This window comes from Lampetra planeri, chromosome 16, assembly GCF_965212315.1.
Source record: "Lampetra planeri chromosome 16, kcLamPlan1.2.h2, whole genome shotgun sequence".
NCBI classification, from domain to species: Eukaryota; Metazoa; Chordata; class Hyperoartia; order Petromyzontiformes; family Petromyzontidae; genus Lampetra; species Lampetra planeri.
The window spans coordinates 11,036,316-11,056,446 of NC_136122.1; the positions used below are offsets into that span (position 1 = coordinate 11,036,316).

The 20,131-nt window shown below is 48.2% G+C and overlaps 1 protein-coding gene across 6 annotated transcripts in view; it reads right to left on the reverse strand.

Annotated features, from left to right (window-relative positions):
• The window catches only part of LOC144723035 (neuron navigator 2-like), a 137,822-nt gene that overhangs the window by 82,595 nt on the left and 35,096 nt on the right, over positions 1–20,131 (reverse strand). For 5 of the 6 annotated variants that reach the window (XM_078601563.1, XM_078601565.1, XM_078601561.1 and 2 more), the window contains exons 2-3: positions 14,493–14,667; positions 12,292–12,452 (exon numbers count right to left, since the gene is read on the reverse strand). In XM_078601563.1, coding sequence (XP_078457689.1) covers positions 12,292–12,452; positions 14,493–14,503 — 172 coding nt within the window. In that variant the 5' untranslated portion in view covers positions 14,504–14,667. The remainder of the gene's footprint in view (positions 1–12,291; positions 12,453–14,492; positions 14,668–20,131) is intronic. The other variant, XM_078601566.1, reaches the window with a different exon arrangement.

Consider the following 20,131-nt stretch of genomic DNA (forward strand, 5'->3'; position numbering starts at 1 on the left):
CGACAGACCTGTTCTTCACCTGAGGACGGCTGCTTGCGTTGTGGCCAAAACGTTTTGATAATTATTTTATTATGTTTTATTTTTATTATTATATTATTTCCCTTCTACGTGACTTTACCGAAAGAACCAAAAAGATGAACCTGTTTATTACGCATGATGATCACCCAGCCAAGCGCTGACCCAGGTGTAATCGTTTTTAGCTTCAGAGATCTGACATTCCTGGTTATGTATTGGCTTCTGTTAAGATTGTGCTTGTAAAACATTGCCAACATATGTTTTGAACATTTCAATGACAATAACTATGCACTGCTTACACACACACACTATACATACAGCACACAAAAACACAAGTTGAATATAAATGTTACTGGCTAGGTGGGGCTCAGCAGTCGAGTGCACAGCATGAAATCAGTCGGTGGCAAGCTCAAAGCCAGCTGTGAAGTCGACTCAGCCTTTCATCCACGATGGGACCCAATAAATAACTATCAATATATGCTAAAGTCAACGGGTGGTTTCCAATGCAAAGCCTTACCCCCGTCAAAGCAATGTGGAATGCTTCGCCACTGGCTCTGGGCCGTAAAAAGGAATTAAGCGCTGCCCCCCCCCCCCCACACACACAAGCTGAATTGAGCAGAAAAGCGCTTGAGGTTTTTGATTGCACTTTTATAATAATTTAAACATAATGTACCGCCCTTTGTCAATCCACTGCTGGATGAAGGCTTCCCCACGCCGTGCTGTGTCTGTCATTGTGGTTGGTTGACCATGCATCACCACACTGGTTAGTGCAGGTCGGGTTAAAGGATTTCACAGATACGGAGACCTGCACAGACTCACACACAATGGGCACTTCAACCGTATGGCGCTCAGCAAATGAGAGTTGGATGTTACTGAAAATAGACTCTCGCCTCAGTGGCAAAGCCAATGCCAAAGTTAAGTAAAAAAAACAATAATGCACTTGAGCAGAACGGATCTAATGGAGCCATAAAAGATTACATGTAAGCTTTTCATCCGAAAAATGGACGGTGGCCAGATTCCTAAAATGCATGCATTTTTTTACGCAATACTCGTACAAAAGCAAACTCCGCTAATGTACGAAATCTCGGGTAATGAAATCCACACTGAAAACGCAGCATGACGGAAAACTGTACTGAAATAAAAAATAGCACTGGATGTCGTATCCTAATCAGAACAGCGTTAAATCGATGGTTTCTATCAACAATAAAACTGCAGGTTTTACAAAAATCAGATATCGGCCCCGTAGGCAAGTCTCTGTAACTCACTGCATGCTAGTAAAGAGTGTCGTTCAAATGCTTAGTTCTTTATTTTAAATCCCTCTGTCTGCAGGGTCTGGGCAGACCCTGCTGCACAGAGGCAGAGCATTCATTCCCGTATAATTGGTACGGTCTGTGTTGCGACAAAGTGAAAAAAGAAAAAAAAACCGCGCCAATCAATACTGCTCACACTTCGCAATCACATCGTTGCAGAGGCACCTCAAAGTCACCTTCCATTTGCCGGGCGAATGCAGCTCCACTGCTGCCGTAGTGTATCCACCCTTCACCCACCCAGGGCTCAGCATTCGCGTCCCTCCCACACCGCCATCCCACAATCTCGCTCGACACCACCACCTCTCACACACAGTCGCCCCCCTCTCTCTCTCTCCATCTCCCTGCCACCCACTCCAGTCAACAGCCTCACATCTCTCCACTACCCCCACCCCACCCCTGACTCAATTTTTTTTCTTGCTGCTCCCATCACCCTCCCCGCATCCCATACTCAAGCCTGGCAACCGCAGTAACAACACAAATATATTTATATAATATACAATAATGTGTATTCCCCCCTCGGTCAATCCAGTGCTGGATGAAGGCTTCGCAACACCATGAGCATCAATTGGGGATTTTGTGATCACACTTCGCAGTGCTGATGAGTGTGCCTTGGTGAAGGATGGGAGAAGTAGGCGGGCCATCTGCTGATTCTGATTTCACTCGCCACCAACGTTAGCCATGAGCTGGGAATCCAACTCAGGCCACAGAGTTTGCAGGTAAAGTTCACTCACCACCGTGCCACCGCTGCACCCAAAATATAGTTTAATATTGTATATCGCTCAATGTGCAGATAAATTCTACAAGTGTGCCAAATTTATCCAACAATCTGTCTCCGTTACACATTTGTAGATATCTAATTAAAAAGATCAGTCATTTATGTTGTTGAGGACTCCTAAAGCGATATGCAAAACAATCTACTGTGCTGGTATCAGATGACCTTCATGAAATTTAAATTACTGTGCCAATAGATAAAGCGTACACTAAACGTTCAGGAGAATGTTTAAAATATAAGTGTATGAGAGGAAATTATAGTTCACTTTAACAGATATGCACACAAGTGAATATCACGAGTTTCAATCGTTCCATGAAATTCTATGGAAGTAGCACTCATAATGTTTATATGACAGTGAATTGTGATTTCTCTCATACACCTCTAATGAAAGCGAGTGGTGAGTCCTTTAAAATATCTCGAAGAAAGTGAACAGAAGATGCTTTGGACAACGTATTTAACTCAATGAGAGTGACTAAGCCTGCAGCTTTAACAGGCTCACCACGTACGTGAATTCGGGTTGCTTCAATTCATATATACCTATCCATGAAAGTAAATGACAGCCTCTTCAATTCATATGACCATATTAAAGTGAATGGTTATGCTATGGATTTATACAATGCCATGGATATCAACGGCATAACCCAATGCGCAGCATTCAGCACCAGGGACAGCTCCATCACAACGGTGCTGTGATCCGTGTGGCCTTGAACAGCCCCAGCTTCTCATACGCAAGGAGTTGTTTTTTTGTTGTTGTTGTTGTTGTCCCCCCTGGTACTGTTTCACCTGCAGCATTAAACTTGGCTCACGGTACGATTTGGCTTGGCCACCACAATCGCAGACCAAAATAACTCCGTGGCTCATTGCCTGATTGGCAATTATGCGAATTGTGAAAGCAGCACAACGCGATACCACAAATCATGTAATGTCACTAATTTATCCTGGACAGCTTCACTGAGATTTAAAGGACCTGTTTTTTTTTCAAGATGCTCCAACATTAGGATCATGTTTTGCCAATTCCATTTACGAGTGTTCGGCTTGTGGGAGAAAACCTGAGCACCTGGAGAAAATCCACATACACGAGGAATTAACACACCCAAAGCTCCATCGAGAAAGATGATATAATCCATTGTTTCACTAACATTTCCTGGCCATCTCACTGCCCAAGCCTAGAACGCCTGTTATTCCCAGTACTTAACCCGGCTCAAGTCTGCTTATCCTGTGAGCTCTGTTTACTATTTTTTTAAAGGAATATTTAGCATGTGGGATAAATCCAGAGTACAGCAGCTCGGGAAAAAAACCCCACCACACTCACAGATCTGTACAGATGGACACAAGAAGCCACTACACTCACGGATCTGTACAGATGGACACAAGAAGCCACTACACTCACAGATCTGTACAGATGGACACAAGAAGCCACTACACTCACGGATCTGTATAGATGGACACAAGAAGCCACTACACTCACGGATGTGTACAGGTGGAAACAAAAACCCACCACACTCACGGATCTGTACAGATGGACACAAGAAGCCACTACACTCACGGATCTGTACAGGTGGAAACAAAAACCCACCACACTCACGGATCTGTACAGATGGACACAAGAAGCCACTACACTCACGGATCTGTACAGATGGAAACAAAAACCCACCACACTCACGGATCTGTACAGATGGACACAAGAAGCCACTACACTCACGGATGTGTACAGGTGGAAACAAAAACCCACCACACTCACGGATCTGTACAGATGGACACAAGAAGCCACTACACTCACGGATGTGTACAGGTGGAAACAAAAACCCACCACACTCACGGATCTGTACAGATGGACACAAGAAGCCACTACACTCACGGATGTGTACAGATGGAAACAAAAACCCACCACACTCACGGATCTGTACAGATGGACACAAGAAGCCACTACACTCACGGATGTGTACAGGTGGAAACAAAAACCCACCACACTCACGGATCTGTACAGATGGACACAAGAAGCCACTACACTCACGGATGTGTACAGGTGGAAACAAAAACCCACCACACTCACGGATCTGTACAGATGGACACAAGAAGCCACTACACTCACGGATGTGTACAGGTGGAAACAAAAACCCACCACACTCACGGATCTGTACAGATGGACACAAGAAGCCACTACACTCACGGATGTGTACAGGTGGAAACAAAAACCCACCACACTCACGGATCTGTACAGATGGACACAAGAAGCCACTACACTCACGGATGTGTACAGATGGAAACAAAAACCCACCACACTCACGGATCTGTACAGATGGACACAAGAAGCCACTACACTCACGGATGTGTACAGGTGGAAACAAAAACCCACCACACTCACGGATCTGTACAGATGGACACAAGAAGCCACTACACTCACGGATGTGTACAGGTGGAAACAAAAACCCACCACACTCACGGATCTGTACAGATGGACACAAGAAGCCACTACACTCACGGATGTGTACAGGTGGAAACAAAAACCCACCACACTCACGGATCTGTACAGATGGACACAAGAAGCCACTACACTCACGGATCTGTACAGATGGGAAAAAATCCAAATACGTGCGCGATCCACAAACGCTCTCCCTCCATGAAGCCGGATTACGGGCGTGTGTCATTACACCCACCGAGTGTCTCCGTCACGCTTGTGTAGCTTCCGCACCCCCGATTAGCACGCTCGGCTACATACGGTGCGAATGAAACTCAACGTATGTACATTTATTGGACAGAGCGGTTTCTCCCTCGAGCGGTTACTTCCTCGAGCAAGTGTGTAGCAGTGTGCATTCATCTCCACTCTGAGCAGGTGCTTTGAAAGGCCACATTCCCCGCTGGCAGGGCCGAGTCTTTCCGAAGGACAACTCACAAGGTGGCTCTTGCTTCATTGACACTCAGCGGAGCGATTTGGCACAAAAAAATCGACCGGCAACCGGGATTGGAACTCGCAACCTTTCCGATTGGAGAGCACACGCTTCAATAGTCACCGAGCCACCCAGCCACGTACGCTCCGTGACAAGCGTTGCAAACACGGGCGCATCTACAGCCCCTTTGCCAATCCACTGCTGGATGAGGGCTTGCCCACCCACACTGTGCTAGGTGCCACCATGGGGGTCATTTGACCCTAATTCACCGCGCTGGTCAGTGCAAGTTGGTTATATGCAGGGGACGTGGGGAGCATAGAAGTGCAATGCAACAATGTAGCGTATTTCACTGCACTGCTCTCTGCTGCACACAACGTAGCCCTACATTGTACAACATCTGTTATGTATTGTCCAGAATCAGCCCTGCTTAGCGTCCGCGATCTGACGAGATCGGGTGCATTTCAGGTGATTTTGGTCATAAGGCTGCACAATACACTGCAGTGCAATAGCTCGGTGAAAGTGAACGGCAAGGCATGAGTTAAATTAGTTAATAAACACATACGTAGACGGGGCCATCGGAGACTAAAAACGCAATCGAGATAAAATGGTAAATTACAATGTGAGACAGCAATTTCAAGTTGAACCACATCCTTGAGAGAAAACCGTTTCCAGCGAGTGTGAACGGCAGCGCATTAACCGCCCTGTGCATGCAGCCCGTTGATTAAAGCGGATTGATGAACGAGAAATTAAAAAATAATCAATGGAACCAATATGAGTTGTTATTATTAAAGGACCAATACAGAGGGTTGTGCTTGGCTTCTCTCTCATTTGCGTTTGTCACAAAACCGGCAAAGGTTATCTCGATAATGAAACTCGCCGGCATCGTCCTTGGCGCCTATCATCCTTGGACTGGATTGCCTCACCTGCCTCCACTCCCTGCACTGGTTTCCCACCATCACCATCAGGGATAGCTACAAGATGCCTCCATCCATTCTCTCCACTTGCTTGCCATCGCCCATCAAGATCAGCTACAAGATCACTCCCTCTGCTCCCTCCACGGGCTTCCCACCATCGCCCATCAAGATCAGCTACAAGATCACTCCCTCTGCTCCCTCCACGGGCTTCCCACCATCGCCCATCAAGATCAGCTACAAGATCACTCCCTCTGCTCCCTCCACGGGCTTCCCAACATCGCCCATCAAGATCAGCTACAAGTACACACCGTCTGTGCCACCACGCCTCTACTTTCAGGAACCTACCAAAGCTCACTCCAGATTTGAAGCTGTCGTGACTGCAAGGATTCATACTCCTAGGGTTTTTCGGTAAAGTCACGTAGGTAAAAAATAAGATTAAAAATTAATAAAAGTAATAATAGAAATAAAATAAGAATTTATTATTTTATTTCTATTATTACTTTTATAATAATTTATTATTCTATTTCTATTATGACTTTCATTATTTTTTTATTTTATTTTTTTACCTACGTGACTTTACCGAAAAAACCTAAGAGTATATCTCACTCCGCTCTGCTGCCACCCGGCACTACGGCTCACGATTGAACTCTCCGCAACACAACTCGCGACCTCCTCTCTATAATCCAAGAACCATGTTGGTCGTTCCTCCATTCCACACCTCCGCGAAAAAAGTTCAACATACCTACAACTAGGACGGTTAATGCCCGGGGACTCTTTTCTCCATGGCAGCACTGTCCGACTGGAACGCCATCCCACTGCACATTCAGAGAATTCTATCTCTGGCTACCTTTGAGCTGCCACTCCAAGGCCCCGACTCTTATCGTCTGCCTTTTGAGCGACACCAAAACTGACTCCGCGCCTCGGAGTCACAGTCATATATGTCGGTGAACAAATGAACACGTTAGTATTTTTATTATTATTATTAAAATCCAGCCCAAGGACACTCAGCCCAATCATCTGTCTGGGAATGCTAGGTGTTATAGGCTTGGGCTGCAAGGTGCCCAGGAGATGGCAGTAGAGGAGTGGAATCTTTAATCGATTTGCGTGGAACTTTTGAGAGTGCGCTAACTCCTCCTGTGCGTTTTTTTTTATTCTTCTCTTCTCCTGCGGGAAACTCCAGTGTCCTCCGACACACAGCCAACAACTGATCATCGATGGAATTGGCCGAAGTGCCCAATGCCGTGCAACGCTCAAGACAGCGTCTGGAGGAAAATAAAAGGAATTATTCGAATTAACTAAATTTTTCATGCGAATGGACCCATTCCCAGCACAGAAGCAACAAAGACGAGAAACTGCCCAGTGCTGGAGACAACTTTGGCCCAAAGCCTCGAAAATTCAATAGTAGTGGTGGTAGTTTTACTTTTTTTTCTTGGTTCTTTCGGTAAAGTCACGTAGAATGGAAATAATACAATTATAAAAATAAAACATAACAAAATATAATAAAATATTATATTATAATATTATTTTATTATGTTTCATTTTTATTATTTTATTATTTCCATTATACGTGACTGTACCGAAAGAACCAAGAAGATGAATCCCTGCAGTCACGAAAGCTTTAAATCGGTAGTTTTACTCTCGCACTATTTTTAAATCTCGCAACTGGTGTCGGTAGCACGTGCGCGCAAATCAGCGAGCCAATTCCGTCACCACGGGGCAGCGAGCCTCCTTCTGAAATAATCTTTCGATGCTGCCGCATCTGTTCAGTGGGGGGGTGGTGGTGGGGGGGGGGGGGAGCAATCCAAATGCGCGTGCTAAATATAAGCCGCGTCGTAATCATCCTCGCTCCGAGGCGCGACAGATCGCGTGCGGGCGCGAACATCAACACCCGTCGCCGGCCAAGGGGCATGCGATCGCGAACTCCTGCACTGGTCTCTTTGGGTAAAAATAGCCGAGCCGCTCGAGTGCGCCACGCACAATGGGTCGCGTTGTTTTTCTTCGAAATTCGAGCCGCTTTATTTACTTTTGCGTTTCACTTTATATTCCCACGGGTGCGGCGGTGGCACCGGTGGTTCGTAGCGGCGCTTGCGCGACAGGCCTTTCGACCAGAGTTTAATTCCCGGCCGAGGCGAAGGAGCAGAGCCGAGTGATACCCAGACCGGGCACCTGGATCCAATATTTTCGCCGACCCACACTGATTAGCGTGGTGAAGTATGGTCAAACAACCCCGTGAAAACCCGGTGTGAGGAGGCCTTCATTCAGCAGTGTATTGACAAAAGGCTGTACATTCTAATGCATACTATACTGTAATATAAATATTATGAATAGGTCAATCGTGATTTGAAGCTTTCGTGACTGCAGGAATCCATACCCTTTGGTTCTTTCGGTAAAGTCACGGAGGTATAAAAATAGGTTCAGCAGTTCCACTGCTGGATTATTATTTTTTTCCGCCTGAGGACGACCGTTTGTGTTGCGATCGAAACGTCGCACTATATTATTTTAGTTTAATTTTATTTTTCTACCTACGTGAGTTTACCGAAAGAACCAAAGAGTAGGATATAGGTCAGTAAGTTCATCAGTCGGCCTCCCATATGTGGCTCAAATCCCAGTCAAGGTCGGATCAGACAATCATCATTATCCAATAATCATTATAATCATCCAATCATCAGCAGCAGCAGCAGCATCATCAAGGTGATCATTATCCAGGAAGCATTGTTGAGAACGGTTTCGAGGACGTGAGTGTAAAGCTTTAGTCCTGCCATCTCAAACAAAAAAAAAAAGCAACCTTGTGTCATTACTCGTCTCCTGCTTACAGACCAGCCAATTGTCGCCCGGTTCCTTATGAAAGTCTTCTCGATTGCTTTCAAAGCTCTTGCGATTGTGAACACGAGCGGCGAATTGTTTGAAAAGCCTGCCTAGAACATAATCTCATGTCAAAGCCTCTCGATAATAATAACAAGTCCCTTTATTTATCAAGGAAATCCTCACTGGGTGTCAAGTCTTTTTTTCAAGAGGAGGTTTTGCCAATTCCATTAATGGGTGTTTGGCTTCTAGGTGGAAACGGGACCGCCCAGATGTAAGTCATTCATCCGAGGTGATTACTCTCTCAAAGTTCCACACAGATGGTGTCAAGAATCCAATGACGTACTGCTGCCATCTCCTTGCAACCTCACAGTCCCATGCCGACAACACCTGCAATTCCCAGGCAGTCTCCCCATCCAAGTACTCACCAGGCTGAACGCCACTTAGATTATGAGGTGCGGTGAGATTTTCCACAGTCCGGGGCGATTTGGTCATCGGCAGACAGCCACTGAACTTGTAACTGTCACACGCACAGCTGCTGACTCCCACGTGATTTCTCAGCTGGGCCGGATTTGAGCGATCATGATGAATGCTTCAGATATTTGACTTATGAGCAACATCACCACACAACAAGTTTAACTGCCATGAAATTAGTTCGTGAATTAACACATACGTAGCACGCGAAGCGACGGGACACGAGAGACTAAAACGCCAAGAGATAAAATTGTAAATTCTAATGCGATGCAGCGATTACAAGTTTAACAACAGCTTAGAGAGCAAATATATTTTTCAGGAAAACATCATCATCAAAGCTGAGGCACTTTCCCGACTTTTCCACTGAAGAGACACACTGTATAGCAGTGTGTGTGAGGTTATGTGAAATGAAGACACGTTTGAGGTGGCGCACAAACAGTGACTGTCAGACTAAGACAAAACGATGCTTATAGTGCACACACACGCACGCCAGGCCACTGCTGGTAGAAGAGTCTCCAGTAGAGGGACGCTCCGCTCGAGTGGATATTTTGACCTACGACTCTTCCACACTCTGGCCAGAATTCTGGGAGGAGGTCGGAGTGCTCGCAATTTGGCCCACCACGCCACCTGCCCGTCGACTAACTCACCCATACTGCTAGGCAGAGACAAATCCCATCGTTTCAAACTGCCGTGGCAGGGAGATCAAACCGTGGCCTCTAGATTCCCAGTCCAGTGTGCTTGACCATGAACACCATAGCAGCATCCTTACACATAATTCCTTAACATATTGTATGTATGTTTAACTTTTTTCGCACCGTACATTGACAACCATGCTTATCGGAGGTGTGGGAGAGAGACAACAAACACACAAAAAGTGATAATCCTTCCAAGCTTCTTTTCCCAATTTAAAGTTCATGTTGCATTGTTGTTGTCGTTGTTGTTTCTGAACCGTGTCATAGCAGGTTGAACTAAACATGCCTGAAGTCAGATTTAGAGACAAAAAGGGGAAGAAATGCACGAGGGAACGTACAAAGATCAAAAATAAATTAGCTGTTGTTTAACTATTAAGAGTAGCAGCCAATGCATGGAATGCATTTCACAGGCCCAAGGAGATGGATCAATGAAATCAGCTTGTGTCCAGGTGCTGTGTGGATTATTACATTTCTGGATCGCGAGACATGGGGAGGCGTTCATCCAGCAGTAGATTGACCACGACTGATAATGATGATGATGGTGATGAAGAACGATGATTAACACCTTCACAGGTAACCCAGTGTGCTCAGAAAAATATGTTACATTTCAAAACGTTAAGATACCGCAGCATACATGCAGATGAGCAGAACGTGTTAATTATGGGTTTCCCGAGCATCTGAAGCACCTCGTGTGACCTGCCCGAGTGAGCCAGACACTTAGTGCTGTTGGCATTGCGAGCAGCGATTTGCTCTGTACAGCATTGTCGTCCTCTATTATTCATGAGCAACCTTAACCCAGCACGTGCTGTTCGTGCCATCGGACCGAGCGCTGCCGCTCTAAGGGGGCTCTCTCTCTCTCTCTGTCACTTCTCTTGTGTTCGCTGGCCAGTCGGGGACAGGGAGTCAGGAGGAGCCACACGTTTGTAAAATGAGCTAACAATTTAATTAGAGACATTCATCAATCTGCTTTTGGATGAAGGCTTCCAGCTGCCTGTCAGGGGGGGGGGGGGGTTGTTTGACCGTAGTTAAACATGGCTAGCCAGAAAAGAGCGGAGTGGAGGGCATCACTGCCCATTGACATCAAGCATGGCTCGGGTTCAATCTCAGGTTTCCCGGTTGATAGTGCAGTGTGTAAAATAGCGCACCACCACTCCCCTCCAGGCACCGACAGTTCCGCACCGCCGATTAGCACGATTGGCTACAATACGGTGTGAAAGAAGTTCAACATCTATACCCAAACACAAATCGACTGAAAAGAGCGTACCAGGCCTCGACTGGGAATCGAACCCAGAACCTTATAATTCCGAGTTCAGCGCGCGGACCTGAATGCCACGGTGACTCCGTCATTAGATCACCTTCGTAATGATGTTTTACGGTGCCATTCCCAACTCACCCCTCTTACTCACAACCTAACGAACGATTAGGCTTCATTAAATATGTGTTTGAATATGCCCCTGCAAGGCCATTATCCTGCCGGTGTGTGCTTTACGCTTTATAGACATCAGAGTATATATATTTTTTGCCATCAAGCTATGTTAATAGGTGCTTCCCCGCCACCAAACGTATATTTTTAAAACGTCGAGCGCGCAAGCAGCGTCGCACGGGACAACCCTCCCGACTGCCGTAGACCACGAGCCTGTCAAGCCACGAGTGCAGTCAACCGCCGCCGCTCCCCGCTCCCAGGGACGACGGCATACATTTATTCACAAAGCCACTGTAAATTTACACTGCGGTATCGCGACTCAGACGCACGCCGCTCGGGTGAGCGCATGCAGCCGCTCGCGTACCGTACGTACGGACGAGCGCGCGCTCGCGGGGCACAACAAAGACAACAAAGATCCCCCGTGTAGCCTTAGCAGACTTTTGGGGCAAGTGCTGTTGTTAAGCGAGCACCTCTGAAGGACGGCACGGCACACGAGGAGGTGAGTGGCCAGCACCACGCCCAGCCAACTGCCTTTGTCTCCCGAGTGATGATGTTTTTTACAAACCGCACCAGGTACTCATTTGAGGCCAAGTTGACCTAGGGGAAGCCCAGACCTTGAAATCAAAGTCGGGTGTCTGGGTTCGTAGCGAGTCGCTCCAACCGCTATACACCAGCGATCTCCACACACGCGCACACGCACGTAGGCACGCGCATACAGACGTACGTACGGCCGCTCCCGCGTGGTGACGCCCTCCCTCCGCCGCTAACATCTGGTCTCAGCCGGGAGGGGGGGGGGCGAAATCGCCGGGTAGCCGCGCCTGCCAAGAGCGTAACGCAAGGGCACAGCCCTCCAAATCGTTCGACTCGCTGCTGCAGCACCGTCGCCTCGTCCGATCTCGCGGGGCAGAATGGCAACTTGAGCGGGCTCCGGCGAGCGCACGGGAAGAGGGAGAGAGAGAGAGGAAGAGAGGGTGGGGGGGGGTGGGGGAGAGGACACTCACGTCTGCCGATGCTGCCGGGGGACTGCCGTGCAAGAGGCGAGCGCCGGTCCATGTCGTAGCTGTGGAAGCTCTGGCTGCGGCGGCTGAGCTTGGCGAGGCCTCCCTCGGTCCGCACCCCTCCTCCCACCCCGCCGCCCGCCCGCGGCGTGGGCGCGGGGAGCCTGGCACAAGAGGAGGAGACACAATTTTCAAAACGCTTTGCCAGAGTGCGGTGGTGGTGGTGGTGGGGGGGAAGAGATGGGGTGGGGGGAACACACCGCGTATATCTCCCGCTGGGTGGCTCGGCCAGACCTTGTGGTAATGCCAGGGCTGGAACAAGCCGAGCCGACGCTGGCTCACCGTTGTTGAATCCGGGGCCTCCCGCCCAAGATTAAAGGAGGTTCCTTAAGCTCACAAGCGTTCATGGTCGGGGTCTGCGTGAAATGTGGGTTTGAACTTATTTTAACCCTGTCCGCCGGTAAAAGCTTTGCTTTATTTTTTTTTGTTAAGTCAAAGCGACACAAAGTGGACCTCTCACCGATTGGTGGGACAACAACGTGGTCGTGGTAGCCAGACAGACCTTTGAAGGATGTCGGTTAAGGGCCAGTTGTGTCACGTGTTTTTTTTTACCATGGCGTTCCTCCAACAGACATCTCGAATTGTGAACGGACCTTGTTATGCACGACCTTGGTTTCGCTCGTATTTATCCTGAGCCCAACCTCTGCAGCCTTCTTTATTAAGGCGACCTCCAGTGCGATGTGCGGCTCCGCTGTGGTGTAAAGTTCGGTCAAGAAATACGCCTCGATCTGTGTCTTAACGCTCACAGCGCAACGGTGGTGTGTAATCGGCACAAACATATTGCCCTGATAATGTGTCTTATTGACGCAAATATTGCTCCACATCTAGACGAGGCTGACTGGCCTATTTGCGCCTTTCTCAATCCCACGGTGATGATGATGATGATGCAATTACCACTATGCCAATTAGGATGCCCGCAGAAGCCTAAGCCAGAGTAAACTTTTAATAATTGTACATCAGTTTGCTTTTGCTGTCCAAACAACAATTAAAAAATATATCATTAGGTTGTGATTCCATTCTGAGGCAATTTGGTTTCTACGCGGCTTTTAAAGTAACGAAGCCAACGGCAGCATTGTTACATTTCATACGCTGGAATATTTTAGGCGCGAGCCAAAGGGTGTGTCATTTTCCAGTGGAATTTTTTTTCCCCTTTCAAGATCAATAAAGAACGCTGCTGTGAACGTGGAATTGTGTACGAAATCAGGTGCCTCCGTTCGACAATCCACGTAAGCCACTCCACGCTAATAAAGTGGCTGCAAGAAGACGAGAGCGAGATTTGTCGTGGAAGATACTGCACGAAACATTTTCTCCCCCTGGCAAAAAAGTGGGATTTTCTCCCCCTGACACCGTGGAGAACAAAGAAGGTGAATCCGAACACGGGAGTGTTTGTCTAAGACACCGGTTATTTATGCTCTTCTTTTGGATTATTCCAGTTGGTCACGTGGACAATGCGTCCAGTATTTAAACGGCGACGACCATAGCACATCTGTCAAGCGAGCTCAAAAGGAAAAATGTACTCAGGAGGAAAGTGTGGAACTGTTAACATTCGTAGACTGTGAGTCACAATCTGCACCACCTCTGAGGAGGGGCCCAATATCAAACTTTTCCCATCATTTACGCTCCGCTCAACTTCCATTCCCACAACAAAATACACAAACCATGTTATCACAGGTGGCGTACGACAGCATTCAAATAAGCAAAATTTAACTAAACTATTTCTATTTTACCAGGTGAGGCCCACTGAGCTATATAGTTCTTTATCAGAAGCAACCTGGCCACAAATGACAGCTCAACGAAGTGTTTAGCCGCTAAATGCTCCAAACGTGTGATGTTCATTTAAAATGTGGAGAGAAAAAAAACGGAAGACTCGGAGAAAAGTCCACGCGACCGCGGGGAGAACACGCAAACTTCAAATACAGGCTTCAGGGTCAGAATAGAACCCACGGCGAGTTGGTGAACATCTCACCATCGTGGCGCCGAGAACCAGGGTCAAGGATTTGTTTAGAGGCGACAATAACCGCACCGCGTGAATCAGCTTCAAAATTTCTGAGAAACTGCATCGTCGTTTTTTCCCCCATTATTTTGCCACTGCTGGAGGCAGAGATGAAAGGCTCATGCGGACGACGAGGTTGTGAGCGACTCACCTCGAATACATGGCTAAGCGGAGGCGGCAACTGCCAGAGAGGGCGGCTCAGAGCGGTGGCTCAGACGATGTCCTCCTCCTCCGTGCAGGAACAGCAGCGGCAGCAGAAACAACAACAAAAAATCCGGCCGCGAACGCGTGCGCCGTCTTCCCCATGCAGGGGCGTGTCCGGGCGTCTTCGCGAACCGCAAATCGCGCAGCACCCACGGACAAGCGCACGCACACGCGCACACGCGCACACGCAGAAGAGAGAGAGCACAGGCAGCGAGAGTCAGAGACAAAGAAAACGAGGAATGGGAACAGCAGGTCGGGAAGATCGGAGATGGGAGGCAGAAAAAAAAAAGCTCCCCAAGCAGATGGTATATACATAACGTGGTAACAAAAAAAAAGATGCCCTAAAATTGGTCGCTCCATTATGCGTAATTATAACAATCAATCCTGTTGGGAACGGTGACATCTAAATAGCGGGTTAATGCGGTTATGAATAGGAAGCTGTGCCTCATTCTGCATGAAAAAAATAAAATTTGGTTTCGCTCAATGTGTGCGACTAAATAATGAAACAACTGGCACAGGGACAATGCTGTCGAGGATGGCCAGGCGCGTGTGCTCGGAGCTGGCGATCCGCCGGGCGTCTCGAGGGACCGCGGCGTGGCCGGGGAGTGCTCGACACCATAGTCCGCCTGCCTTGGAGAGAGCGCGTGGGCAATCGGTGGGGGGGGGGGGACAGTGGCCGTGCTAATCAATTGGTCGTACTCCAGCTAATGGATGGGACGATGCGACGCGAGGGCTGGTTCCGCTTGAGCTGAACGTTTACGGTTGTTTGTGGAGGGCTTCTTTGTCCGTCCGCCCGCCCGCCCGCCCGTCCGTTCATTCACTTATTTGAAAACTAAATTTAAATGAACCGGCCAATTGGTGTAAGTGACGTGAAAAATCCGTTAAATGGCGATTGTAACGCGGTGTGTGCAATTTAAGGGCGATGGGTGGTCCCGCTGTGAATTCAGTAAATGAGGCCAATTTTGAATTATGTTAATCACCATATGGTGGTGGCAGCGGGTAGCACCAATGCACCATGAAGCCCGGTCACCTAAGTTCGATTGCTGGCCCCAGCTAACATCAGTGGCTAATAATATCTTAACCATTTTACCAGCCAACCGGCACGGTGAAGTATGGCAAAGAATGTTCGAAATGGCTTGGAGAGGACTGTCGCGCAGCAGAGACTTGACAAACGACTGTACAGTGTGTAGCAATTGGCAGTACTGCAATACAATTTGGACAAAGATTTTTGGCTTGAAAAATAATGTAGTGCAAGCACAATAAATAAAAAAACGTGTATTGTATTGACCACTTATGGTTATATTTAGCTTACACGTACTCGATATGACGTCTCAGCAATAATAAAGCCACACATTTCGAACCCCCCCCCCCTCCCCTGGATAAGATAAAATGAGGATGCTGGCTTCTTCTTGTTTTTTAGTTTTTTCTGTCTCCACGAAATGAGTTCCGTAAATGTCTGCCACCTGGCTGCTGGCTTGCGCCCGCCCGCGCGCACGCAGACGGAGCGAAGAAATATCCCGACACGTGGGGAGCGGTGGCGCAACGGTTAGCACACCGCAACGAGCCCGAGTTCGATTCCGGCTCGCGAGCAATAACAGTGGCGAATATCTGAACCGCTCCTGGGCCTCCCCGCCTAGGCCGGCTGAGGCTACCAGGTGCAGTGTGCAAATACCAACACTGGGGAGACAAAGGCGCCCAGGCGTGGTGCTGGCCATCCACTCCCTCGTATGCCGTGTCGGCCTTCATAGGTGCTCGCTAACAGCACTCATGTGCCGCCCACCAACCTTTGAATCAGAGTTCCATTCCTGCTAACGACCAACATCAGCAATGAATATCTGATGCCCAGTCCTGGGCTTCGCATAGGTCAGGGGGTCAAAAACCTGCGGCTCTTTAAGGACTGCCTCGTGGCGTTACTTTTTTAAGGACCATCGCCTCGTATTCTGCACGGGAAGAAAGGGAGGTCCGGACCGCTCTACGCAAGATGCCGCCGCAGCGACCCTCACCCAGGAGAAGCGAATTGAGAAACGAACTAAAACAAAAAAAATGCCTCTTCTTGTTATTTTGGTTGCTGACCCCCGTGCCCGAGGTATTTACAGGCACCACCCGAGGTGATGCGTGTAAATACTTGCGGAGACAAAGGCGACTTGAGCGTGGTGCTGACCACCCCATGCCCGAGTGCTCTGTAATGGGCAACGACAATTTGCCTGAACAGGCTGAAAAGGCTTTATATATAGTGGGGTCTTTGTATGTGTGTTTGCTTTACAAGGGCCACGCAAATATACACCCTCGCGCAAACCACACCTACTAGATAATAGCTTTCAGCAGGCTGCTGCTTTGTCTTGGCTTTAATGTCACACTCCGTGGGAGGGAATTTACTTGCTGATCCAATGATGGGGGAGATTGTATTTGTTTGTGAGTTTGTGCAACATGTGTCTTTTGTTTTTGGAGTTGCTGTGTAACATTGCTGGGGAACTGGCTGAACGGAACTATCCTTGTCATAAATCAAATTCACTCAAATTCATTTGTAAGTGTTCACCACGGGTCTGGAAGCAATAGAAAACTCCAGGCCGACTGCCCTCCGAGTGAAAATCGGCCAACCTCCCACTGTGGAATTTGGGGACTACAATTCAACAATTTAGTTTTTTTATGTTTCTGGTTATCTGGTTATCCTCGACTATATTTCTGCCATATCGCAGTTATCTAGCCCTGAGAAAATGTATCATTGGAATTTCCATCAGACACTCGATCACAATAATCGAGATTTACTTTACTTTTTTCATTTTAATTATCGTCCCTGTCTCAATCCACTGCTGAATAAAAGCCTCCCCCATACCGTACTGCTCATGAGGGTTGTTTGACCATACTTCACCACGCTGGTCAATGTAGGTTGGAAGTGGAGGTGCACGGGACCGGTTTGAGACGCCACTCGTTAGATCCACACCCCCATTCCTTATTTATTTGGCGAATGCAAGTACACAAGTACCCCACGCACAACAAAACAAAGACAAAGATCCACCGTGCAGCCTTAACATGCTGTTGGGGCAAGTGCTGTGAGCGAGCACCTAATGAAGGGCCGTCATGGCACACGAGGAGATGGGTGACCAGCAGAGGTCGCAACCGGGTACCCGATACCCGTACCCTACCCAATACCCGGCTACCCGTACCCGGCCAGGTACGGGTACCCGTTTGCGACCCTGGTGCGGCCGGGTACGGGTAGGCCGTGAGTCACTGGTGAGTAACTGTTTGTCACTCATTTCCCAACGTCTTGTCTCTTCTCACAATTCAAGTTCCTAGAATCAACCCACCCGCGCCTGCAACATGGCTTCATCCCAGAGGTCGCAATCAGGTACCCGATACCCGTACCCTACCCGTACCCGGCCGGGTACGGGTACGGCTGGGTACGGGTACGGGTAAGGAATCAAAACCCATTTGCGACCTCTGGTGACCAGCACCACGCCCGGCCGCCTCTGTCCCCCAGTGGCGATATTTACACATCGCACCAGGGAAACCATTTGAGGCAGAGTCGACCTAGGGGAGGCCCAGGACCGGTTCACATATTCGTCACCCAAGTTGGCCGCCGGGTTCGTAGCGCAGCGTAGCGCTAACCACAGCGCCACCGCGAAACGAATGTTCCACAGCCTTTTGTCAATACGTGCACTTATTTTTGCACCTGTGATTAGTTGACGCCTGTGCATTGCAGCCTAACCACAACCCTGAAATGTCCAGAGTTATTTTGGAACAACAAACACTCACAAGTTTTTATTCCAAATATAGGCACGCACGCATCGCCGGCTCTGCCTGCGGAGGTTGCACGCGACATCTCCTGGAGCGATTTTAGGGCAGCACCTCTCATGCGATTTGCACGCACGCGGCTCAACGCAGATCCCACAAAAACAGCAACACGACTTATCGCAGCCTGCACGGTGACCTCACGCCCCAACCACCCAACCCTCCACCCCGCAGAGTGGAAATTATGCCATTCAAATCAATCGACCAGTGACACTTCTCTTATCCATGGCCACTATTACCCGTAACTACAAGCACTGTATCCATGCTCCCATGGAAAATATGATTATCCACAGCTCATACCAGGATTCTTACCACGTTCAACTTTCTTTCTTGTGTGAATGATGACAGGTGTCAGCTGAAAGTGGTGTCCAATTCATTCTGCGTAAGTATGTTGAATTTATTTTGCACCGTACGTAGCCAACCATGCGAATCGGAGGTGCACTTATCTACGGACGAGTGATTCACAAGTGTTTTTCTGGAAACTCTAAAGTTATCCTATTATCCGAGCCTTCGCACGGATAGAAGGGGGGCAAACCCGGAAGAAGTGGCAAACGCATCCTAATATACTGCACTCGTTTATTCACAGACACGTCACCCAGAAGTGGTCTCCCGAACGTTATAAATCCATCCTGCTACGCGCCAACGTTGTTTTACGTGGAACAAGAGTGACATAGTGCTGGTGGCCAATTGAGTTCATGACAAACGAACGTGTATATACAGAGATATATTCATGGATAGGTAACGGATACCAGCATCTGACAACAGTGCCAAATTCCACCGGGACTTATCCAGTTTGCCAAGTGTCAAACTGAGTTTAAAACATAGGCTTTCGCGACTAATATCATCCATAATACTGTTTTTTGGGGTTAGATCGTGTAAATATATAAATATGTCGCTAAACCCGCCACCACCCGACACAGCCAATTAGCAAGGTTTGCCACGTGAACAGAACGTGGCCAATTCGTCACTAGTACAGCACACCGGTGTGTTGGAGAGCAAAGCCACAACATTTACAATCAAACTGCCAACAGTGTCAAACTCCTTATCCACGGATGGATTCCCATTGTAATTTACATGCATTCATTACTCTCCTCCCACTTCGCACGAGAAGGGCTCACAAGTGACGTCATCACATCTATCCCTCTATTTAAGGAACGAATCTGGCTGCCGCCTGATGATGTCGGTTGTAATTATTGGCGAAACGTCGTACTTAGATTGTAAATGTTGTGGATTTGCTCTCCAATACACCGGTGTGCTGTACTAGTAACGAATTGGCATTTTATGTTGACATGACAAACCTTACTAACTGGCTGTGTCGGGTGGTGGCGGGTTTACCGACACATTTATATTTACGTGATCTAACCCAAAAAAAAAACTGTATTATGGACGATATTGGTCACAAAAGCCTACTACGTGTTAAACTGAAGTGTCAAACTCCATCGGGACTTATCCAGCTTCAGGAGACACATAGAGGGAGCTTTAATTACCGATCGGAATGCGTGGGCGGTAACGCCATGAAGCGAGGGGGGGGGGTGGGCTACCGCCAAACCGGATCACCTTGTTGGAAGCAGCTTGGATTTCGTGGTTGGGAAAATTCTCGCAGCCGAGTGGCTCACCGCAGAGATAAAGCTCATACCACCAGCGCAAGAGCGAGCATTTCTGAGAGCCTGGGTTCAAGCCACCCCCCCACCCTCCCCCCCAAAAGACACCCTCATGATGGATGATGGATGAGAGATAGATGTGTGTGCTGCGAGTTTCAGCCGGGATGTCCACAGTCAAGTCAAAGCATGTTCCTGC